The 25679-nt window shown below is 50.5% G+C and overlaps 1 protein-coding gene across 5 annotated transcripts in view; it reads right to left on the bottom strand.

The window, feature by feature from the left end:
- Positions 1–589: 589 nt before the first annotated feature.
- The window catches only part of chid1 (chitinase domain containing 1), a 359637-nt gene continuing 334547 nt past the window's right edge, over positions 590–25679 (bottom strand). For 4 of the 5 annotated variants that reach the window (XM_086007507.1, XM_086007503.1, XM_086007505.1 and 1 more), the window contains 3 exons: positions 20647–20727; positions 13630–13672; positions 590–972 (listed from right to left, as the gene is read on the bottom strand). In XM_086007507.1, coding sequence (XP_085863633.1) covers positions 874–972; positions 13630–13672; positions 20647–20727 — 223 coding nt within the window. In that variant the 3' untranslated portion in view covers positions 590–873. The remainder of the gene's footprint in view (positions 973–13629; positions 13673–20646; positions 20728–25679) is intronic. The other variant, XM_086007504.1, reaches the window with a different exon arrangement.

Below are 25679 nucleotides of genomic sequence, written 5' to 3'. Positions count from 1 at the left end.
TTACAATATGGTAACTAGTGATAGATTTATCACTATCTCATCAACAAGTAGAAATAGAAGGCACAAAAGAATTAAAGGGGAGGTGTAAGGGTAGGAATGATCTGCCACAAAGTGCTGTTCAAGCAGAGTTGATACTGCGATTGTCTCACTGATCCATTCTCAGAAGCAGTCCAATAACTTCCTGGAAAGGAATTGGACTCTAGAGGAATTAAGGGATACGGGACTAGGGCAGAAAAGTGGAGTTGAGGTCAAAGATCAGCCATGATCTTATTGAATGGCGGAGCAGGCTCGAGGGGCCATATGGTCTACTCCTGCTCCTATTTCTTATGTCCTTATGTTACTCCCCAGGTTTGAAATCAGCATCAAGCTCCGGTCTATCACCCAGGGCTTGGGCTCTCTGGATCTGAGAAACCCTTTCTTTAAGTTGGGATTTCATCGCAGCCCCAGTAGCTATCAGGAGAGTATCAGAACTGGTACCAGAACTATACACAACTGGGACTCCCACACTGTGTTAGCACAGCCTGAGAAACTGGTAACAGGAAGCTTGTCTATTTCGGTGAACAAAGGGAAACAGAATGTAACTCAACAATCCAGAAAAGTTCTCATTTAATTCAAAAGAAATCAGGACTGTTCTAGCTACTGTACTTTTATTTAAAGAGAGGTTTGGGGAACTGAACTTTTAGCCCCAGGTTAGAGTTTCAATATTTATTTAAATTTCAAAATCTTCTTGAAACTCAGCTGGAGCAACTGTTTACTTCACTGGGCAATGGAGCGGTGTCAAGTGACAATGGTTCTGGTCATCTTGTGGGCTGCTTGGAAATGCAGACTCAAAACTGTCAAGGGCGTGTCCCCTTGTGCTGTTCAGCGACCTTTTCATAGCAAGTCGTAGAAATAGTCCAGCCCCTGTCCCAGTTCCCAGATAGATATCCCGGTGCCCAGCTCCTTAGCCAGTTCCAACCGTACCTGGATAGACTGCAAAAGAAGAATGGAAAGGATGAGTAAATGTGCTTTACACACTGCACAGTGCTCTGTGATTGTAGCCATCAGTACCCGAGTGATTACAATGTACCACCTTCTCCTCGCATATGTGGTCTGAATGTGGATCCAATATAACTTTGGTTCAAACACAGCAAACTTGAGCCATCCATCGGCACGCTCTGTCCCCTCTGTCTCTGTGTGTTTGTGTTACCGTGTGTGCCTATGACCGTCTGTATCCTCGTGTGTCCGTCTCCACGGGTGTGTGTGCCCGTGCGTCTGTGTCCGCGGGCGCGTGCGTCTGTGTGAGCGGGTCTGTGTGAGCGGGTGTGTCTGTGTGAGCGGGTGTGTCTGTGTGAGCGCGTCTGTGTGAGCGTGTGTCTCTGTGAGCGAGTGTGTCTGTGTGAGCGCGTGTGTCTGTGTGAGCGCGTCTGTGTGAGCGTGTGTGTCTGTGTGAGCGCGTGTCTGCGTGAGCGCGTGTGTCTGTGTGAGCGGGTGTGTCTGTGTGAGCGTGTCTGAGTGAGCGTGTGTGTCTGTGTGAGCGTGTGTCTGTGTGAGCGAGTGTGTCTGTGTGAGCGCGTCTGTGTGAGCGTGTGTGTCTGTGTGAGCGTGTGTCTCTGTGAGCGAGTGTGTCTGTGTGAGCGTGTCTGAGTGAGCGTGTGTGTCTGTGTGAGCGTGTGTCTGTGTGAGCGAGTGTGTCTGTGTGAGCGCGTGTGTCTGTGTGAGCGTGTGTCTGTGTGAGCGGGTGTGTCTGTGTGAGCGTGTCTGAGTGAGCGTGTGTGTCTGTGTGAGCGTGTGTCTGTGTGAGCGAGTGTGTCTGTGTGAGCGCGTGTGTCTGTGTGAGCGTGTGTCTGTGTGAGCGGGTGTGTCTGTGTGAGCGTGTCTGAGTGAGCGTGTGTGTCTGTGTGAGCGTGTGTCTGTGTGAGCGAGTGTGTCTGTGTGAGTGTGTGTGTCTGTGTGAGCGAGTGTGTCTGTGTGAGCGCGTGTGTCTGTGTGAGCGTGTGTCTGTGTGAGCGAGTGTGTCTGTGTGAGCGAGTGTGTCTGTGTGAGCGTGTGTGTCTGTGTGAGCGTGTGTGTCTGTGTGAGCGTGTGTCTGTGTGAGCGGGTGTGTCTGTGTGAGCGTGTCTGAGTGAGCGTGTGTGTCTGTGTGAGCGTGTGTGTCTGTGTGAGCGCGTCTGTGTGAGCGTGTGTGTCTGTGTGAGTGTGTGTCTCTGTGAGCGAGTGTGTCTGTGTGAGCGCGTGTGTCTGTGTGAGCGTGTGTGTCTGTGTGAGCGAGTGTGTCTGTGTGAGCGCGTGTGTCTGTGTGAGCGCGTCTGTGTGAGCGTGTGTGTCTGTGTGAGCGCGTGTCTCTGTGTGAGCGGGTGTGTCTGTGTGAGCGTGTGTCTCTGTGAGCGAGTGTGTCTGTGTGAGCGTGTGTGTCTGTGTGAGCGCGTGTGTCTGTGTGAGCGTGTGTGTCTGTGTGAGCGTGTGTGTCTGTGTGAGCGCGTGTCTCTGTGTGAGCGGGTGTGTCTGTGTGAGCGTGTGTGTCTGTGTGAGCGCGTGTCTCTGTGTGAGCGGGTGTGTCTGTGTGAGCGTGTCTGAGTGAGCGTGTGTGAGCGTGTGTCTCTGTGAGCGAGTGTGTCTGTGTGAGCGCGTCTGTGTGAGCGTGTGTGTCTGTGTGAGCGCGTGTCTCTGTGAGCGCGTGTGTCTGTGTGAGCGTGTGTGTCTGTGTGAGCGAGTGTGTCTGTGTGAGCGCGTCTGTGTGAGCGTGTGTGTCTGTGTGAGCGCGTGTCTCTGTGAGCGCGTGTGTCTGTGTGAGCGTGTGTCTGTGTGAGCGTGTGTGTCTGTGTGAGCGTGTGTGTCTGTGTGAGCGTGTGTGTCTGTGTGAGCGTGTGTGTCTGTGTGAGCGTGTGTGTCTGTGTGAGCGTGTGTGTCTGTGTGAGCGTGTGTGTCTGTGTGAGCGTGTGTGTCCGTGTGAGCGTGTCTGAGTGAGCGTGTGTGTCTGTGTGAGCGTGTCCCTGTGTGAGCGTGTGTCCGTGTCCGCATGCGCGTGTCCGTGTCCGTGCGTCTGTGTGAGCGCCTGGGTGTGTGTGGGCGCGTGCGTCTGTGTGAGTGCGTGTGAGCGCGTGTGTCTGTGTGAATGCGTGTGTCTGTGAGAGCTTGTCTGTGTGAGCGCGCGTCTGTGTGAGCGCGCGTCTGTGTGGGCGCGTGTCTGTGTGGGCGCATGCGTCTGTGTGGGCGCGTGCGTCTGTGCGAGCGCGTGTCTGTGTGAGCGCGTGTGTCTGTGTGAGCGCGTGTGTCTGTGAGGGTGCGTGCGTCTGTGTGAGCGTGTGCGTCTGTGTGAGCGTGTGTCTCTTTGGGCATGTGCGTCTGTGTGAGCGCGTGTGTCTGTGTGAGCGTGTCCCTGTGAGCGTGTGTCCGTGTCTGCAGGTGTGTGTGTCCGTGCGTTTGTGTCCGCGCGTTTGTGTGAGCTCGTGCGTCTGTGTGAGCGCGCGTCTGTGTGAGCACGTGTGTTTGTGTGTGAGCGCGTGCGTCTGTGTGTGTCTGAGTGAGCGTGCGTCTGTGAGAGCACGTGCGTCTGTGTGAGCGTGTGTCTCTGTGTGAGCGTGTCTCTCTGCGAGCGTGTGTCTGTGCGAGCGCGTGTGTCTGTCTGTGTGAACGGTGTGAGCGTGTGTCTGTGTGAGCGTGTGGGCGCGTGCGTCTGTGAGAGCGCGTGTCTGATTAAGCGTGCGTCTGTGAGAGCACGTGCGTCTGTGTGAGCGTGTGTGTCTGTGTGAGCGTGTGTCTCTGTGCGAGCGTGTGTCTCTGCGAGCGTGTGTGTGTGCGAGCGCGTGTGTCTGTGTGAACAGGTGTGTCTGTGTAAGCGTGTGTCTCTGTGCGAGCGCGTGTCTGTGCGAGCACGTGCGTCTGTGAGCGCGTGCGTCTGTGTGAGTGCGTCTGTGTGAGCGTGTGTCTCTGTGAGCGAGTGTGTCTGTGTGAGCGCGTGTGTCTGTGTGAGCGCGTCTGTGTGAGCGTGTGTGTCTGTGTGAGCGCGTGTCTGCGTGAGCGCGTGTGTCTGTGTGAGCGGGTGTGTCTGTGTGAGCGTGTCTGAGTGAGCGTGTGTGTCTGTGTGAGCGTGTGTCTGTGTGAGCGAGTGTGTCTGTGTGAGCGCGTCTGTGTGAGCGTGTGTGTCTGTGTGAGCGTGTGTCTCTGTGAGCGAGTGTGTCTGTGTGAGCGTGTCTGAGTGAGCGTGTGTGTCTGTGTGAGCGTGTGTCTGTGTGAGCGAGTGTGTCTGTGTGAGCGCGTGTGTCTGTGTGAGCGTGTGTCTGTGTGAGCGGGTGTGTCTGTGTGAGCGTGTCTGAGTGAGCGTGTGTGTCTGTGTGAGCGTGTGTCTGTGTGAGCGAGTGTGTCTGTGTGAGCGCGTGTGTCTGTGTGAGCGTGTGTCTGTGTGAGCGGGTGTGTCTGTGTGAGCGTGTCTGAGTGAGCGTGTGTGTCTGTGTGAGCGTGTGTCTGTGTGAGCGAGTGTGTCTGTGTGAGTGTGTGTGTCTGTGTGAGCGAGTGTGTCTGTGTGAGCGCGTGTGTCTGTGTGAGCGTGTGTCTGTGTGAGCGAGTGTGTCTGTGTGAGCGAGTGTGTCTGTGTGAGCGTGTGTGTCTGTGTGAGCGTGTGTGTCTGTGTGAGCGTGTGTCTGTGTGAGCGGGTGTGTCTGTGTGAGCGTGTCTGAGTGAGCGTGTGTGTCTGTGTGAGCGTGTGTGTCTGTGTGAGCGCGTGTGTCTGTGTGAGCGCGTCTGTGTGAGCGTGTGTGTCTGTGTGAGTGTGTGTCTGTGTGAGCGCGTGTGTCTGTGTGAGCGTGTGTGTCTGTGTGAGCGTGTGTGTCTGTGTGAGCGAGTGTGTCTGTGTGAGCGCGTGTGTCTGTGTGAGCGCGTCTGTGTGAGCGTGTGTGTCTGTGTGAGCGCGTGTCTCTGTGTGAGCGGGTGTGTCTGTGTGAGCGTGTGTCTCTGTGAGCGAGTGTGTCTGTGTGAGCGTGTGTGTCTGTGTGAGCGCGTGTGTCTGTGTGAGCGTGTGTGTCTGTGTGAGCGTGTGTGTCTGTGTGAGCGCGTGTCTCTGTGTGAGCGTGTGTGTCTGTGTGAGCGTGTGTGTCTGTGTGAGCGCGTGTCTCTGTGTGAGCGGGTGTGTCTGTGTGAGCGTGTCTGAGTGAGCGTGTGTGAGCGTGTGTCTCTGTGAGCGAGTGTGTCTGTGTGAGCGCGTCTGTGTGAGCGTGTGTGTCTGTGTGAGCGCGTGTCTCTGTGAGCGCGTGTGTCTGTGTGAGCGTGTGTGTCTGTGTGAGCGAGTGTGTCTGTGTGAGCGCGTCTGTGTGAGCGTGTGTGTCTGTGTGAGCGCGTGTCTCTGTGAGCGCGTGTGTCTGTGTGAGCGTGTGTGTCTGTGTGAGCGTGTGTGTCTGTGTGAGCGTGTGTCTGTGTGAGCGTGTGTGTCTGTGTGAGCGTGTGTGTCTGTGTGAGCGTGTGTGTCTGTGTGAGCGTGTGTGTCTGTGTGAGCGTGTGTGTCTGTGTGAGCGTGTGTGTCCGTGTGAGCGTGTCTGAGTGAGCGTGTGTGTCTGTGTGAGCGTGTCCCTGTGTGAGCGTGTGTCCGTGTCCGCATGCGCGTGTCCGTGTCCGTGCGTCTGTGTGAGCGCCTGGGTGTGTGTGGGCGCGTGCGTCTGTGTGAGTGCGTGTGAGCGCGTGTGTCTGTGTGAATGCGTGTGTCTGTGAGAGCTTGTCTGTGTGAGCGCGCGTCTGTGTGAGCGCGCGTCTGTGTGGGCGCGTGTCTGTGTGGGCGCATGCGTCTGTGTGGGCGCGTGCGTCTGTGCGAGCGCGTGTCTGTGTGAGCGCGTGTGTCTGTGTGAGCGCGTGTGTCTGTGAGGGTGCGTGCGTCTGTGTGAGCGTGTGCGTCTGTGTGAGCGTGTGTCTCTTTGGGCATGTGCGTCTGTGTGAGCGCGTGTGTCTGTGTGAGCGTGTCCCTGTGAGCGTGTGTCCGTGTCTGCAGGTGTGTGTGTCCGTGCGTTTGTGTCCGCGCGTTTGTGTGAGCTCGTGCGTCTGTGTGAGCGCGCGTCTGTGTGAGCACGTGTGTTTGTGTGTGAGCGCGTGCGTCTGTGTGTGTCTGAGTGAGCGTGCGTCTGTGAGAGCACGTGCGTCTGTGTGAGCGTGTGTCTCTGTGTGAGCGTGTCTCTCTGCGAGCGTGTGTCTGTGCGAGCGCGTGTGTCTGTCTGTGTGAACGGTGTGAGCGTGTGTCTGTGTGAGCGTGTGGGCGCGTGCGTCTGTGAGAGCGCGTGTCTGATTAAGCGTGCGTCTGTGAGAGCACGTGCGTCTGTGTGAGCGTGTGTGTCTGTGTGAGCGTGTGTCTCTGTGCGAGCGTGTGTCTCTGCGAGCGTGTGTGTGTGCGAGCGCGTGTGTCTGTGTGAACAGGTGTGTCTGTGTAAGCGTGTGTGTCTCTGTGCGAGCGCGTGTCTGTGCGAGCACGTGCGTCTGTGAGCGCGTGCGTCTGTGTGAGTGCGTCTGTGTGAGCGTGTGTCTCTGTGAGCGAGTGTGTCTGTGTGAGCGCGTGTGTCTGTGTGAGCGCGTCTGTGTGAGCGTGTGTGTCTGTGTGAGCGCGTGTCTGCGTGAGCGCGTGTGTCTGTGTGAGCGGGTGTGTCTGTGTGAGCGTGTCTGAGTGAGCGTGTGTGTCTGTGTGAGCGTGTGTCTGTGTGAGCGAGTGTGTCTGTGTGAGCGCGTCTGTGTGAGCGTGTGTGTCTGTGTGAGCGTGTGTCTCTGTGAGCGAGTGTGTCTGTGTGAGCGTGTCTGAGTGAGCGTGTGTGTCTGTGTGAGCGTGTGTCTGTGTGAGCGAGTGTGTCTGTGTGAGCGCGTGTGTCTGTGTGAGCGTGTGTCTGTGTGAGCGGGTGTGTCTGTGTGAGCGTGTCTGAGTGAGCGTGTGTGTCTGTGTGAGCGTGTGTCTGTGTGAGCGAGTGTGTCTGTGTGAGCGCGTGTGTCTGTGTGAGCGTGTGTCTGTGTGAGCGGGTGTGTCTGTGTGAGCGTGTCTGAGTGAGCGTGTGTGTCTGTGTGAGCGTGTGTCTGTGTGAGCGAGTGTGTCTGTGTGAGTGTGTGTGTCTGTGTGAGCGAGTGTGTCTGTGTGAGCGCGTGTGTCTGTGTGAGCGTGTGTCTGTGTGAGCGAGTGTGTCTGTGTGAGCGAGTGTGTCTGTGTGAGCGTGTGTGTCTGTGTGAGCGTGTGTGTCTGTGTGAGCGTGTGTCTGTGTGAGCGGGTGTGTCTGTGTGAGCGTGTCTGAGTGAGCGTGTGTGTCTGTGTGAGCGTGTGTGTCTGTGTGAGCGCGTGTGTCTGTGTGAGCGCGTCTGTGTGAGCGTGTGTGTCTGTGTGAGTGTGTGTCTGTGTGAGCGCGTGTGTCTGTGTGAGCGTGTGTGTCTGTGTGAGCGTGTGTGTCTGTGTGAGCGAGTGTGTCTGTGTGAGCGCGTGTGTCTGTGTGAGCGCGTCTGTGTGAGCGTGTGTGTCTGTGTGAGCGCGTGTCTCTGTGTGAGCGGGTGTGTCTGTGTGAGCGTGTGTCTCTGTGAGCGAGTGTGTCTGTGTGAGCGTGTGTGTCTGTGTGAGCGCGTGTGTCTGTGTGAGCGTGTGTGTCTGTGTGAGCGTGTGTGTCTGTGTGAGCGCGTGTCTCTGTGTGAGCGGGTGTGTCTGTGTGAGCGTGTGTGTCTGTGTGAGCGCGTGTCTCTGTGTGAGCGGGTGTGTCTGTGTGAGCGTGTCTGAGTGAGCGTGTGTGAGCGTGTGTCTCTGTGAGCGAGTGTGTCTGTGTGAGCGCGTCTGTGTGAGCGTGTGTGTCTGTGTGAGCGCGTGTCTCTGTGAGCGCGTGTGTCTGTGTGAGCGTGTGTGTCTGTGTGAGCGAGTGTGTCTGTGTGAGCGCGTCTGTGTGAGCGTGTGTGTCTGTGTGAGCGCGTGTCTCTGTGAGCGCGTGTGTCTGTGTGAGCGTGTGTGTCTGTGTGAGCGTGTGTGTCTGTGTGAGCGTGTGTGTCTGTGTGAGCGTGTGTGTCTGTGTGAGCGTGTGTGTCTGTGTGAGCGTGTGTGTCTGTGTGAGCGTGTGTGTCTGTGTGAGCGTGTGTGTCTGTGTGAGCGTGTGTGTCCGTGTGAGCGTGTCTGAGTGAGCGTGTGTGTCTGTGTGAGCGTGTCCCTGTGTGAGCGTGTGTCCGTGTCCGCATGCGCGTGTCCGTGTCCGTGCGTCTGTGTGAGCGCCTGGGTGTGTGTGGGCGCGTGCGTCTGTGTGAGTGCGTGTGAGCGCGTGTGTCTGTGTGAATGCGTGTGTCTGTGAGAGCTTGTCTGTGTGAGCGCGCGTCTGTGTGAGCGCGCGTCTGTGTGGGCGCGTGTCTGTGTGGGCGCATGCGTCTGTGTGGGCGCGTGCGTCTGTGCGAGCGCGTGTCTGTGTGAGCGCGTGTGTCTGTGTGAGCGCGTGTGTCTGTGAGGGTGCGTGCGTCTGTGTGAGCGTGTGCGTCTGTGTGAGCGTGTGTCTCTTTGGGCATGTGCGTCTGTGTGAGCGCGTGTGTCTGTGTGAGCGTGTCCCTGTGAGCGTGTGTCCGTGTCTGCAGGTGTGTGTGTCCGTGCGTTTGTGTCCGCGCGTTTGTGTGAGCTCGTGCGTCTGTGTGAGCGCGCGTCTGTGTGAGCACGTGTGTTTGTGTGTGAGCGCGTGCGTCTGTGTGTGTCTGAGTGAGCGTGCGTCTGTGAGAGCACGTGCGTCTGTGTGAGCGTGTGTCTCTGTGTGAGCGTGTCTCTCTGCGAGCGTGTGTCTGTGCGAGCGCGTGTGTCTGTCTGTGTGAACGGTGTGAGCGTGTGTCTGTGTGAGCGTGTGGGCGCGTGCGTCTGTGAGAGCACGTGCGTCTGTGTGAGCGTGTGTGTCTGTGTGAGCGTGTGTCTCTGTGCGAGCGTGTGTCTCTGCGAGCGTGTGTGTGTGCGAGCGCGTGTGTCTGTGTGAACAGGTGTGTCTGTGTAAGCGTGTGTGTCTCTGTGCGAGCGCGTGTCTGTGCGAGCACGTGCGTCTGTGAGCGCGTGCGTCTGTGTGAGTGCGCGCGTATCGGTGCGAGCGCGTGCATACGAGCATGTGGGTCTGTGCGAGCGTGTGTCTGTGCGAGCGTGTGTGTCTGTGAGCATGTGGGTCTGTGCGAGCATGTGTCTCTGTGCGAGTGTGTGCCTGTGCGAGCATGTGCCTGTGCGAGCATGTCTGTGTGAGCGTGAGTCCGCGTGCGTCTGTGCGAGCGTGTGCGTCTGTGCGAGTGCGCGTCTGTGTGAGCGTGTCTGTGAGCGCGTCTGTGTGTCCGTGTCTGTCTGTGTCTGAATGTGTCCATGTCCGTCTGTGTCTGCGTGTATCTGTGTCCGTCTGTGTCTGTGTGTGTCCTTGTCCGCGTGTCCGTGTCCATGTGTTTGCGTGTGCGTGCCTGTGTCTGTGTCCGTGCGTGTGTCCATGACCGCGTGTCCGTGTGTCTGTCTGCGTGTATCTGTGTCTGCGTGTCTGTGTCCGTCTGTCTGCGTCCACATCCATCTGTGCGTGTCCATGTCCGCGTCCGTCCGCGTGTCTCCGTATCTGCGTGTCCGTGTGTCCGTGTCCGCGCGTATCTCCACATATTCTGCCCATATTTGTGTGTATGTGTACATGCTGATTTGACTCCAGTTAGTGTCACTGTTCCGGACAAGCACTGCAGTTCTCAGACTGCCAGAGTCCATGTAAAGTCTCACACCATCAATTAATGATAAACCACCTCAAAGCCATGGGATGAATTAAGCCATTATATTATCAGCCATGAATAAAACTGCCTCAGAATAACTGAATTTGAATCCTAACACAGATTTAGTAAGGAAATTAGGATAAAGGTGTACAGTGAATACTGAATACAAAGTTTGGTCTCTGCCAGTGTTGCATTGCAATAACTTGCATTTAGTATCTTTAATATAAAAGAATGTCTCAAGGTGTTTCACACAGGAGAGAACAGACTTTGCAGCAGTGAAAGAATTCTGAATGCTAACCAAAGTCATGATGAAAATGTTGGGCTTTGAGGACACAGAGAAAAGCAACAAGACTAAAGCAGATTAGCGAGGGAGCACCAGGGGTCAGGAAATGGGCAGGTGAAAGCTCTGCCACCAAGTGGGAGAATTGTGGGAGGACGAGGAACATCAATACAGCGCAGGCACGGCGAGAGCGGCAGAGAGCATCGCTGGAGGCCCGAGGAACATCAATACAGCGCAGGCACGGCGAGAGCGGCAGAGAGCATCGCTGGAGGCCCGAGGAACATCAATACAGCGCAGGCACGGCGAGAGCAGCAGAGAGCATCGCTGGAGGACGAGGGACATCAATACAGCGCAGGCACGGCGAGAGCGGCAGAGAGCATAGCTGGAGGACGAGGAACATCAATACAGCGCAGACACGGTGAAAGCGGCAGAGAGCATCGCCGGAGGACGAGGAACATCAATACAGCGCAGGCACGGCGAGAGCAGCAGAGAGCATCGCCAGAGGACGAGGGACATCAATACAGTGCAGGCACGGCGAGAGCGGCAGAGAGCATTGCCAGAGGACGAGGGACATCAATACAGCGCAAGCACGGCGAGAGCGGCAGAGAGCATCGCTGGAGGACGAGGAACATCAATACAGCGCAGGCACGGCGAGAGCAGCAGAGAGCATCGCTGGAGGACGAGGGACATCAATACAGCGCAGGCACGGCGAGAGCGGCAGAGAGCATCGCTGGAGGACGAGGAACATCAATACAGCGCAGACACGGTGAAAGCGGCAGAGAGCATCGCCGGAGGACGAGGAACATCAATACAGCGCAGGCACGGCGAGAGCAGCAGAGAGCATCGCCAGAGGACGAGGGACATCAATACAGTGCAGGCACGGCGAGAGCGGCAGAGAGCATTGCCAGAGGACGAGGGACATCAATACAGCGCAAGCACGGCGAGAGCGGCAGAGAGCATCGCTGGAGGACGAGGAACATCAATACAGCGCAGGCACGGCGAGAGCGGCAGAGAGCATCGCCGGAGGACGAGGGACATCAATACAGTGCAGGCACGGTGAGAGCAGCAGAGAGCATCGCCGGAGGACGAGGGACATCAATACAGCGCAGACACGGTGAGAGGGGCAGAGAGCATCGCTGGAGGACAAGGAACATCAATACAGCGCAAGCACGGCGAGAGCGGCAGAGAGCATCGCCAGAGGACGAGGGACATCAATACAGCGCAGGCACGGCGAGAGCAGCAGAGAGCATCGCCGGAGGACGAGGAACATCAATACAGCGCAGGCATGGCGAGAGCAGCAGAGAGCATCGCCAGAGGACGAGGAACATCAATACAGCGCAGGCACGGCGAGAGCAGCAGAGAGCATCGCCGGAGGCCCGAGGAACATCAATACAGCGCAGGCACGGCGAGAGCGGCAGAGAGCATCGCCAGAGGACGAGGGACATCAATACAGCGCAGGCACGGTGAGAGCGGCAGAGAGCATCGCTGGAGGATGAGGAACATCAATACAGCGCAGGCACGGCGAGAGCAGCAGAGAGCATCGCCGGAGGACGAGGGACATCAATACAGCGCAGGCACGGCGAGAGGGGCAGAGAGCATCGCTGGAGGCCCGAGGAACATCAATACAGCGCAGGCACGGCGAGAGCGGCAGAGAGCATCGCTGGAGGCCCGAGGAACATCAATACAGCGCAGGCACGGCGAGAGCGGCAGAGAGCATCGCCAGAGGACGAGGAACATCAATACAGCGCAGGCACGGCGAGAGCGGCAGAGAGCATCGCTGGAGGACGAGGGACATCAATACAGCGCAGGCACGGCGAGAGCGGCAGAGAGCATCGCCGGAAGACGAGGAACATCAATACAGCGCAAGCACGGCGAGAGCGGCAGAGAGCATCGCCGGAGGACGAGGAACATCAATACAGCGCAGGCACGGCGAGAGCGGCAGAGAGCATCGCCGGAAGACGAGGAACATCAATACAGCGCAAGCACGGCGAGAGCGGCAGAGAGCATCGCCGGAGGCCCGAGGAACATCAACACAGCGCAGGCATGGCGAGAGCGGCAGAGAGCATCGCCGGAGGACGAGGAACAACAATACAGTGCAGGCACGGCGAGAGGGGCAGAGAGCATCGCCGGAGGCCCGAGGAACATCAACACAGCGCAGGCATGGCGAGAGCGGCAGAGAGCATCGCCGGAGGACGAAGAACATCAATACAGTGCAGGCACGGCGAGAGGGGCAGAGAGCATCACCGGAGGCCCGAGGAACAACAATACAGCGCAGGCACGGTGAGAGCGGCAGAGAGCATCGCCAGAGGACGAGGAACATCAATACAGCGCAGGCACGGCAAGAGCGGCAGAGAGCATCGCCGGAGGCCCGAGGAACATCAATACAGTGCAGGCACAGCGAGAGCAGCAGAGAACATCGCCGGAGGACAAATAACATCAATACAGCGCAGGCACAGCGAGAGCGGCACAGAGCATCGCCGGAGGCCCGAGGAACATCAATACAGCGCAGGCACGGCGAGAGCGGCAGAGAGCATCGCTGGAGGCCCAAGGAACATCAATACAGCGCAGGCACGGCGAGAGCATCGCCGGAGGCCCGTGGAACATCAATACAGCGCAGGCACGGCGAGAGCGGCAGAGAGCATCGCCGGAGGACGAGGAACATCAATACAGCGCAGGCACGGCGAGAGGGGCAGAGAGCATCGCCGGAGGCCCGAGGAACATCAATACAGCGCAGGCACGGCGGGAGCGGTAGGGAGCATCGCCGGAGGCCCGAGGAACATCAATACAGTGCAGGCACGGCGGGAGCGGTAGGGAGCATCGCCGGAGGACCGAGGAACATCAATACAGTGCACGCACGGCGTGAGCGGCACAGAGCATCGCGGTAGACCCGCGGAACATCAATACAGCGCAGGCACAGCACCAGCTGGACTATTGTGGCTAATTCTGAGCAGCACATTTTAGGAAGGATGTCAAGGCCTTGGAGAGAGTGCAGAAGAGATTCACTAGAATGATACCAGGGATGCGGGACTTTAGTTATGTGGTGAGACGGGAGAAACTGGGGTTGTTCTCCTTAGGGAAGATTAAGGGGAGATTTGATAGAAGTGCTCAAAATCATGAACGGTTTTGATAAATAAGGAGCACCTGTTTTCATTGGCAGAAGGGTCGGTAACCAGAGGACGCATATTTAAGGTGATTGGCAAAACCAGAGGCGGCATGAGGAAAAATATTTTTATGCAGTGAGTTGTTGTGATCTGGAATGCGCTGCCTGAAAGGGAAGTGAAAGCAGATTCAATAGTAACTTTCAAAAAGGAATTGGATAAATACTTGAAGGGAAAAAATTACAAGGCTATGGGGAAAGAGCATGGGACTAATTGGATAGCTCTACCAAAGAGATGGCAAAGGCACGATGGGCTGAATGGCCTTCTTCGGTGCTGTATCATTCTATGAAGTGTGTGGCACCTTTAGGGGTTTTACAGTAGGTATCACATTACCACAGGGACTGGGGGCATAGCTGGCGCTGAATTTGCCCCGTTCAGATTCGTCCCAACCAGCACACAGGGAATGCTGGGAACTATGCCAATCTGCAGGATTCTCGATGGACCGCTTACAGACAGAGCCGGGTGTAATAAAATTTAAAAACCTATCACAGCAGTTACTGCAGAACTGTTAGTCAGACCAAAGAACTTTCTTACCTTTAATGTCGGGTAAAACACAACATGTTTCCCACCCTGGTAGCTGAAAAAAAATTACCCGGTTCAGAGCGGGGGCTTGACAGTGATTCACAATCAACATTTAACATCTCTATGCTTGGCTCATCTCCCATTAACATCCCTATACTTGGCTCATCTCCCATTAACATCTCTATACTTGGCTCATCTCCCATTAACATCTCTATACTTGGCTCATCTCCCATTAACATCCCTATACTTGGCTCATCTCCCATTAACATCTCTATACTTGGCTCATCTCCCATTAACATCTCTATACTTGGCTCATCTCCCATTAACATCTCTATACTTGGCTCATCTCTGATTAACACCTCTATACCTGGCTCATCTCCCATTAACATCTCTATACCTGGTTCATCTCCCATTAACATCTCTATACTTGGCTCATCTCCCATTAACATCTCTATACTTGGCTCATCTCTGATTAACATCTCTATACTTGGCTCATCTCCCATTAACATCTCTATACTTGGCTCATCTCTGATTAACATCTCTATACTTGGCTCATCTCCCATTAACATCTCTATACTTGGCTCATCTCCCATTAACATCTCTATACTTGGCTCATCTCTGATTAACATCTCTATACTTGGCTCATCTCCCATTAACACCTCTATACTTGGCTCATCTCTGATTAACATCTCTATACCTGGCTCATCTCCCATTAACATCTCTATACTTGGCTCATCTCCCATTAACACCTCTATGCTTGGCTCATCTCCCATTAACATCTCTATACTTGGCTCATCTCCCATTAACATCTCTATACTTGGCTCATCTCCCATTAACATCTCTATACCTGGCTCATCTCCCATTAACATCTCTATACTTGGCTCATCTCCCATTAACACCTCTATGCTTGGCTCATCTCCCATTAACATCTCTATACTTGGCTCATCTCCCATTAACATCTCTATACTTGGCTCATCTCCCATTAACATCTCTATACCTGGCTCATCTCCCATTAACATCTCTATACCTGGCTCATCTCCCATTAACATCTCTATGCTTGGCTCATCTCCCATTAACATCTCTATACTTGGCTCATCTCCCATTAACATCTCTATACCTGGCTCATCTCTGATTAACATCTCTATACCTGGCTCATCTCTGATTAACATCTCTATACCTGGCTCATCTCTGATTAACATCTCTATACTTGGCTCATCTCCCATTGACACCTCTATACTTGGCTCATCTCCCATTAACATCTCTATACTTGGCTCATCTCTGATTAACATCTCTATACCTGGCTCATCTCTGATTAACATCTCTATACTTGGCTCATCTCTGATTAACATCTCTATACCTGGCTCATCTCCCATTAACATCTCTATACTTGGCTCATCTCCCATTAACATCTCTATACTTGGCTCATCTCCCATTAACATCTCTATACTTGGCTCATCTCTGATTAACATCTCTATACCTGGCTCATCTCCCATTAACATCTCTATACCTGGCTCATCTCCCATTAACACCTCTATACTTGGCTCATCTCCCATTAACATCTCTATACCTGGCTCATCTCTGATTAACATCTCTATACCTGGTTCATCTCCCATTAACATCTCTATACCTGGCTCATCTCCCATTGACACCTCTATACTTGGCTCATCTCCCATTGACATCTCTATACCTGGCTCATCTCTGATTAACACCTCTATGCTTGGCTCAGCTCCCATTAACATCTCTATACCTGGCTCATCTCCCATTAACACCTCTATACCTGGCTCAGCTCCCATTAACATCTCTATACCTGGCTCATCTCTGATTAACATCTCTATACCTGGTTCATCTCCCATTAACATCTCTATACCTGGTTCATCTCCCAAACACCTCTATGCTTGGCTCATCGTCCATTAACACCTCTATACCTGGTTCATCTTCCATTAACATCTCTATACCTGGCTCATCTCTGATTAACACCTCTATACCTGGTTCATCTTCCATTAACATCTCTATACTTGGCTCATCTCCCATTAACACCTCTATACTTGGCTCATCTCTGATTAACATCTCTATACCTGGCTCATCTCCCATTAACATCTCTATACTTGGCTCATCTCCCATTAACACCTCTATGCTTGGCTCATCTCCCATTAACATCTCTATACTTGGCTCATCTCCCATTAACATCTCTATACTTGGCTCATCTCCCATTAACATCTCTATACTTGGCTCATCTCCCATTAACACCTCTATGCTTGGCTCATCTCCCATTAACATCTCTATACTTGGCTCATCTCCCATTAACATCTCTATACTTGGCTCATCTCCCATTAACATCTCTATACTTGGCTCATCTCCCATTAACATCTCTATACTTGGCTCATCTCCCATTAACATCTCTATACCTGGCTCATCTCCCATTAACATCTCTATGCTTGGCTCATCTCCCATTAACATCTCTATACTTGGCTCATCTCCCATTAACATCTCTATACCTGGCTCATCTCTGATTAACATCTCTATACTTGGCTCATCTCCCATTAACATCTCTATACCTGGCTCATCTCTGATTAACATCTCTATACTTGGCTCATCTCTGATTAACATCTCTATACCTGGCTCATCTCCCATTAACATCTCTATACTTGGCTCATCTCCCATTAACATCTCTATACTTGGCTCATCTCCCATTAACATCTCTATACTTGGCTCATCTCTGATTAACATCTCTATACCTGGCTCATCTCCCATTAAACATAGAAACATAGAGATAGGAACAGGAGTAGGCCATTCGGCCCTTCGAGCCTGCTCCGCCATTCAATGAGATCATGGCTGATCTTCGTCTGAGATCATAGCTGATCTTACCAGTTCAGTACCCCGTCCCCGCCTTTTCTCCGTAACCCTTAATCCCCTTAGCCTTCAGAAATATATCCAATTCTCTCTTGAAAATATTTATTGAATTAGCCTTCACAGCCCTCTGTGGCAGGGAATTCCACAGGCTCACCACTCTTTGAGTGAAGAAATTCTTCCTCATCTCTGTTTTAAATGATTTGCCCGCTATTTTTAGACTGTGGCCCCTGGTTCTGTGCTCCCCGGCCATTGGAAACATTCTCTCTGAATTCAGCCTGTCCAGGCCTGCCATAATTTTATATGTTTCGATGAGATCCCCTCTCAATCTTCTAAACTCCAGTGAGTACAAGCCCAATCTATTTAATCTCTCTTCGTAGGTCATTCCCGCCATTCCAGGTATCAGCCTGGTGAATCGCCGTTGCACTCTTTCCATGGCAAGAACATCCTTCCGCAGATGGGGCGACCAAAACTGTACACAATACTCCAGATGCGGTCTCACCAGCACCTTGTACAGCTGTAGTAAGGTATCCCTATTCCTATACTCGAACCCCCTTGATATGAAGGCCAACATACCATTTGCCTTCTTAATCGCCTGTTGCACCTGCATGCTCTCCTTCAGTGACTGGTGCACAAGAACACCCAGGTCCCTCTGCACTTCCCCATCTCCCAATCTATTGCCATTTAGATAATAATCTACCCTCCTGTTTTTACCCCCAAAGTGGATAACCTCGCATTTATCCACATTATAGTGCATCTGCCACGTATCCGCCCATTCCCCCAACCTGTCCAAATCGCACTGTAGCCTCCTGACATCCTCATCAGAGCCCACCCCTCCTCCTAGTTTAGTGTCGTCAGCGAATTTGGAAATATTGCATCCAATTCCCTGATCCAGATCATTTATATATATTGTGAACAGCTGGGGTCCCAGGACAGATCCTTGCGGCACCCCGCTGGTCACTGCCTGCCACTCCGAAAACGAGCCGTTTATTCCAACTCTCTGTTTTCTATCCGCCAGCCAGTTCTCTATCCACGTTAATACTTTGCCCCCAATTCCATGAGCCTTAATTTTGCATGATAATCTTTTGTGTGGAACCTTATCGAAGGCTTTCTGGAAGTCAAGGTACACCACATCCACTGGCTCTCCCCCATCTATTTTACCAGTTACTTCCTCAAAAAATTCCAGCAGATTAGTCAAACACGATTTACCCTTTGTAAATCCATGTTGACTCTGTCCGATCCTTTCCCCATTTGTCAAGTGCTCCGCTATTTTATCCTTAATAATGGACTCTAGCATTTTGCCCACAACCGATGTAAGGCTTACTGGTCTATAATTCCCTGCTTTCTCTCTACCCCCCTTTTTAAATATTGGGGTAACATTAGCTACCCTCCAATCCACGGGTACTGTTCCCGAGTCAATGGAGTTCCGGAAGATGATCCTTAGAGCATCTGCTATCTCCAGGGCCACCTCCTTAAGTACCCTAGGATGTAGTTTATCAGGCCCCGGGGATTTGTCGGCCTTCAGTCCCCTCAACTTACCCAACACCATATCCCTAGAGATACTAATTTCTGTCAGCTCCTCCCTCTCATTAGTCCCTATGTTTGCCGATATTCCTGGGAGGTTATTTGTGTCCTCCTTTGTGAATACAGAACCAAAGTATGAGTTTAATTGGTCTGCCATTTCCTTATTCTCCATTATATATTCTCCCGAATCGGACTGCAAGGGACCGACTTGGGATTTTACCAGTCTTTTCCTCCTGATATACCGATAAAAGCTTTTGCAGTCTGTCTTTATGTTTGCTGCAAGTTTACTTTCGTATTCTATTTTCCCCTTCCTGATTAATCCCTTTGTCCTCTTTTGCTGTATCCTGTACTGCCCCCAATCTTCCGGTCTGGTGCTTTTTTTTGCCAGTTGATATGCCCTTTTTTTTGATTTTATGCTGTCCCTAATTTCCCTCGTTATCCACGGTTGAGTCACCTTTTTAGGTTTATTTTTATGCCAAACCGGTATAAACATGTTCTGGAATTCTTCCATTCTATCTTTGAATGCTTGCCATTGTCTATCCACTGTCAATCCCCCCAGAAACACCACCCAATCAATCTTACCCAATTCCCGTCTCATACCCTCGTAATTCCCTTTATTTAAGTTCTGGACCTTAGTCTCTGATTCAATTTCCTCACTCTCCATCTCGACTGAGAGCTCGATCATGTTATGATCGCTCTGACCCAAGGGGCCTCGTACAAGAAGATTGCTGATAAGTCCCTTCTCATTGCACAATACCCAGTCTAAAATGGCCTGATCTCGAGTCGGCTCCTCGACATATTGGTCCAGATAACCGTCCCGAAAACATTCCAGGAATTCCTCCTCCTCAGAATTTTTACTAATTTGGGTACTCCAATCAATATGTAAATTAAAGTCACCCATGATGACAGCTGTGCTCTTATCGCACGCTTCTCTAATTTCCCTTTTTATGCCTTCCCTCACCTCCATATTACTATTTGGAGGCCTATATATCACACCCACTAACATCTCTATACCTGGCTCATCTCCCATTAACACCTCTATACTTGGCTCATCTCCCATTAACATCTCTATACCTGGCTCATCTCTGATTAACATCTCTATACCTGGTTCATCTCCCATTAACATCTCTATACCTGGCTCATCTCCCATTGACACCTCTATACTTGGCTCATCTCCCATTGACATCTCTATACCTGGCTCATCTCTGATTAACACCTCTATGCTTGGCTCAGCTCCCATTAACATCTCTATACCTGGCTCATCGCCCATTAACACCTCTATACCTGGCTCAGCTCCCATTAACATCTCTATACCTGGCTCATCTCTGATTAACATCTCTATACCTGGTTCATCTCCCATTAACATCTCTATACCTGGTTCATCTCCCAAACACCTCTATGCTTGGCTCATCTTCCATTAACACCTCTATACCTGGTTCATCTTCCATTAACATCTCTATACCTGGCTCATCTCTGATTAACACCTCTATACCTGGTTCATCTTCCATTAACATCTCTATACCTGGCTCATCTCCCATTTACAGCTTAAATCTGTGTAAGTCATCCTCGGTTCCGAGGGACTGCCTAAGAAGAAAGTAGAAAGAAAGAAATCTGTGTCCTCTGATTCTGGAGCCCTCTGCCATTATTTTTCTTTCAGGTACTTATCCAACTCCCTTTTGAAAGCTGTGATTAAGTCTGCCTCCACCACCCTTTCAGGCAGTGCATTCCAGATCATAACCACTCGCTCAGTAAAAAAGTTTCTTATGTCGCCTTTGGTTCTTCGCCCAATCACCTTAAATCTGTGTCCTCTGATTCTCGACCCCTCTGCCAATGGGAACAGTTTCTCTCTCTCTACTCTGTCCAGACTCCTTATGATTTTGAACACTTCTATCAAATCTCTTCTCAGCCTTCTCTGCTCTAAGGAGAACAACCCCAGCTTCTCCAGTCTATCCACGTAACTGAAGTCCCTCATCCCTGCAACCATTCTCGTAAATCTTTTCTGCACCTTTTCTAAGGCCTTCACATCCTTCCTAAAGTGCGGTGACCAGAATTGGACACAATACTCCAGTTGAGGCCGAGCCAGTGTTTTATACAGGTTTATCATAATTTCCACGCTTTTGTACTCTATACCTCTATTCATGAAGCCCAGGACTTTTTTAACTGCTTTCTCAACCTGCCCTGCTACCTTCAATGATTTGTGCACATATAACCCCAGGTCTCTCTGTTTATGCACCCCCTTTAGGATTGTACCCTGTAGTTTATTTTTTCTCTCCTCACTCTACCAAAATGTATCACTTCGCATTTTTCTGCATTAAATTTCATCTGCCATGTGTCAGCCCATTTCACCAGCCTGTCTATGTCCTCTTGAAGTCTAACACTATCCTCCTCACTGTTCACTATACTTCCAAGTTTTGTGTCATCATCAAATTTTGAAATTGTGCCCTGAACACTGTATATCTGGTTTATCGCTCGATTGTTTGTGAAATCTTTCACAGCATTTAATGTTCCACCTCAGCAGTATAGTGGATAGGCACCACGGGGAGAATTGGTGAGGACTAGCAGAGCGAAGAGGAGGCAAGTGGAGAGGAGCGGGGGAGCAGGCAATGTCAGGGAAGTTTACTGATTTGCTTTTTAAGTGACCATTTAAAAAAAACTCACCTTTTATATTCGAAGTAATGCTCACCAATTTGCTCATCCCAAAGCAGTTTTGTCTTGTGATCTTTCAGAATCTCTATATATCTGAAAAAGTAAAACTAAGGTCATTAACAGCTAGTTCTGAGTTCAGAGATTAGCAGCAGTGGTAATTATCAGGGTAACCCTCAGTATGCAGCCCTGCTCGCTCGCAGAGCACTTGGTGCTGTAATGTGTCGAATTGAACTTGTACCTGCTCAGAAACAGTAGGCAGCTCCTGAAGGCTAGCAATTCAACTTGACCCTTCACTCTACAGAAGACTAAATGGTCATGAATCCCCTTCTACTGATGTATGAAGGACAGAGCTCACTCTGGATGTCTGACGGGAAAGTCTAAACTGGTTAAGACTGGAGCAGACAGTCCTGTCCACGTCACTGGGCCAACACATACCAGACCCAAATTTGACTGACTGTTTTGCACTGCATCATTACCTCAATGTGCTCCTGCCTCAATCACACACGCCTCTGTTCAGAACCACAAACAATGCTGCTCACTGACTGGCAACATCACATCTACTGCACATGAAGACTATAGGCTGTGCGAGGTGGCTTCAGGCACTGTGATACACCATCCAATTCTTCTGTCGAGCTCAGTGTCTGTAGTCACATTGCTCAGTACTGGGAGACATGGCACAGTGAAAATGAAGTGTCACAAGGCGGCAGCTCAATGCTGGTAAAGGCACAAGTGGAGTTAATGGGGACAGTGAGTTATGGTGGGTGTGAGGAGTACCAAGCATTCGAACTTTCCAAGATATGATGCATGAATATAAGAAATGTGTCACTTACCCTACTCACAGCCACAATTTACAAGCTCATTACAGCCACATACACCGTGAGATACTGACACCCCATCAAACTATAAATCCAATACAGCATGGGTGAAATGTAAGCATATAAAGTGAGTTCCTGTTTGACTCTGTGTGGATACTTTTAGAAAACTAAAGATCACCCCATCACTGGGATACCTCCCTGCAGCTACAAAACAGTCACTTCGGGACTGATGCATTTGAGCCCTAGGGGTCGCTGTTCATTGATTACCCAACAACCCCGCCCCCAGAAAGTGTGTATTGATGTTGGGATTCAGTAGTGCTGCCGTCCTCTCTCAAACAGGGCAAGATATCAGAGGACCACCTTAGGAAGGATATATTGGCCTTGGAGTACAGCGTAGGTTTATCAGAATGATACCCAGACTTCAAGGGTTAAGTCACAAGAAGAGATTACACAAATTAGGATTGTATTCCCTAGAATTTAGAAGGTTAAGGGGTGATCTGATCAACATTTTCAAGATATTAAGGAGAACAGCTAGAGTAGATAGAGAGAAACTGTTTCTGCTGGTTGGGGATTCTAGGACTAGGGGGCATAGACTAAAAATTAGAGCCAGACCTTTCAGGAGTGAAATTAGGAAACACTTCTACACACAAAGGGTGGTAGAAGTTTGGAACTCTCTTCCGCAAACGGCAATTGATTCGAGATCAATTGTTAATTTTAAATCGGAGATTGATAGATTTTTGTTAACCAAAGTTATTAAGGGATATGGAACAAAGGTGGGTACAAGGAGTTAGATCGCAGATCAGCTCAATGGCCTACTCCTGTTACTGTGCTCCTACCACAAGCACCCAAATCACAACTGGCCAGGAATCAACAGCTGCGGGAGAAGCGACAAAAATAGGGAGGAATTTATGGTGAGGTGGAGGCACGTTCTTCATGTTTGAACACAATTTCACATTGAACAGGCCATGCAGCAATAGTACACGGTTATACACAGATAGTACATGGAGACAACAACAACTTGTGTTTATATAGCACCTTTAATGTAGTAAAACATCCCAAGGCACTTCACAGAAATATTATAAGACAACATTTTTTACATCAAGCCACGTCAGGAGAAATTAGGGCAGGTGACCAAAAACTTGGTCAGAGAGACACTGAACTTTAACACCAAACACAGGACAAAAAACACAATGGAGCAGCCCTGTAAAAACAGCCTCATTGTGTTCAGCTATTTGGTGTGAAATCCTTTCTGAAACCGCCAGTATGGTGGCCATTGCTAACACTGCCTCATTCAGCAAGGTCTGGAGCTATCACGAGTCAATTCATTCCCATAAGGTGAATGAGAGTTATCAATGAAAGGAAGCCTGGGGAATCGCCAATGGAGGAGAGGGGCAAGGGATTTTCAAGGCCAATAATCCTTCCTCCCAGATCATTTTGGAGACAAGTATTGATGCATTTATTTCATGCAACTTAGCACATCTAGGAGGCTGATCAACCGTATCTCTAGATGTGCACTAACTGCAGGAGTGCACAGTGAGCGACGTACGCTTAATGTCCAAACACAGAGGTCGAGAGAGTCAGCAAATCCCACAACTCTTACTCTAACTTGGAAAACTAGCAAATTGACTGTGGCATTATCCACAGTTAGTTGATAAATATAAGATTATTTTAAAATAGAATGTTCTATCCCTACTCTCATCGGTGGAAATCAGGGCCAGCTAACTTGCAGCCATTAGAATGCAAAATGATCCAGAGACTTCAATTTTAACACACACTGTAATAATTACTGCAGAATACTGTACAGGAGACAGGGACTCAGTGTAATAATTACTGCAGAATACTGTACAGGAGACAGGGGCTCAGTGTAATAATTACTGCAGAATACTGTACAGGAGACAGGGGCTCAGTGTAATAATTACTGCAGAATACTGTACAGGAGACAGGGGCTCAGTGTAATAATTACTGCAGAATACTGTACAGGAGACAGGGGCTCAGTGTAATAATTACTGCAGAATACTGTACAGGAGACAGGGGCTCAGTGTAATAATTACTGCAGAATACTGTACAGGAGACAGGGGCTCAGTGTAATAATTACTGCAGAATACTGTACAGGAGACAGGGGCTCAGTGTAATAATTACTGCAGAATACTGTACAGGAGACAGGGGCTCAGTGTAATAATTACTGCAGAATACTGTACAGGAGACAGGGGCTCACACTGTAATAATTACTGCAGAATACTGTACAGGAGACAGGGGCTCAGTGTAATAATTACTGCAGAATACTGTACAGGAGACAGGGACTCAGTGTAATAATTACTGCAGAATACTGTACAGGAGACAGGGGCTCAGTGTAATAATTACTGCAGAATACTGTACAGGAGACAGGGGCTCAGTGTAATAATTACTGCAGAATACTGTACAGGAGACAGGGGCTCAGTGTAATAATTACTGCAGAATACTGTACAGGAGACAGGGGCTCAGTGTAATAATTACTGCAGAATACTGTACAGGAGACAGGGGCTCAGTGTAATAATTACTGCAGAATACTGTACAGGAGACAGGGGCTCAGTGTAATAATTACTGCAGAATACTGTACAGGAGACAGGGACTCAGTGTAATAATTACTGCAGAATACTGTACAGGAGACAGGGGCTCAGTGTAATAATTACTGCAGAATACTGTACAGGAGACAGGGGCTCAGTGTAATAATTACTGCAGAATACTGTACAGGAGACAGGGACTCAGTGTAATAATTACTGCAGAATACTGTACAGGAGACAGGGACTCAGTGTAAGAATTACTGCAGAATACTGTACAGGAGACAGGGGCTCAGTGTAATAATTACAGCAGAATACTGTACAGGAGACAGGGGCTCAGTGTAATAATTACTGCAGAATACTGTACAGGAGACAGGGGCTCAGTGTAATAATTACTGCAGAATACTGTACAGGAGACAGGGGCTCAGTGTAATAATTACTGCAGAATACTGTACAGGAGACAGGGGCTCAGTGTAAGAATTACTGCAGAATACTGTACAGGAGACAGGCTCACAGTGTAATAATTACAGCAGAATACTGTACAGGAGACAGGGGCTCAGTGTAATAATTACTGCAGAATACTGTACAGGAGACAGGGGCTCAGTGTAAGAATTACTGCAGAATACTGTACAGGAGACAGGCTCACAGTGTAATAATTACTGCAGAATACTGTACAGGAGACAGGGGCTCAGTGTAATAATTACTGCAGAATACTGTACAGGAGACAGGGGCTCAGTGTAATAATTACTGCAGAATACTGTACAGGAGACAGGGGCTCAGTGTAATAATTACTGCAGAATACTGTACAGGAGACAGGGGCTCAGTGTAATAATTACTGCAGAATACTGTACAGGAGACAGGGGCTCAGTGTAATAATTACTGCAGAATACTGTACAGGAGACAGGGGCTCAGTGTAATAATTACTGCAGAATACTGTACAGGAGACAGGGGCTCAGTGTAATAATTACAGCAGAATACTGTACAGGAGACAGGGGCTCAGTGTAATAATTACAGTAGAATACTGTACAGGAGACAGGGGCTCACAGTGTAATAATTACTGCAGAATACTGTACAGGAGACAGGGGCTCACAGTGTAATAATTACAGTAGAATACTGTACAGGAGACAGGGGCTCAGTGTAATAATTACAGCAGAATACTGTACAGGAGACAGGGGCTCAGTGTAATAATTACTGCAGAATACTGTACAGGAGACAGGGGCTCAGTGTAATAATTACAGTAGAATACTGTACAGGAGACAGGGGCTCAGTGTAATAATTACAGTAGAATACTGTACAGGAGACAGGGGCTCAGTGTAATAATTACTGCAGAATACTGTACAGGAGACAGGGGCTCAGTGTAATAATTACAGCAGAATACTGTACAGGAGACAGGGGCTCAGTGTAATAATTACAGTAGAATACTGTACAGGAGACAGGGGCTCAGTGTAATAATTACAGCAGAATACTGTACAGGAGACAGGGGCTCAGTGTAATAATTACTGCAGAATACTGTACAGGAGACAGGCTCACAGTGTAATAATTACTGCAGAATACTGTACAGGAGACAGGGACTCAGTGTAATAATTACTGCAGAATACTGTACAGGAGACAGGGGCTCAGTGTAATAATTACTGCAGAATACTGTACAGGAGACAGGGGCTCAGTGTAATAATTACTGCAGAATACTGTACAG

This window comes from Somniosus microcephalus, chromosome 15 (assembly GCF_052327205.1).
Source record: "Somniosus microcephalus isolate GS21.2 chromosome 15, FLI_Smic_1.0, whole genome shotgun sequence".
Taxonomy (NCBI): domain Eukaryota; kingdom Metazoa; phylum Chordata; class Chondrichthyes; order Squaliformes; family Somniosidae; genus Somniosus; species Somniosus microcephalus.
Note: the sequence above shows the minus strand (reverse complement) of the source record. Positions and strands in the feature narration are given on the sequence as shown.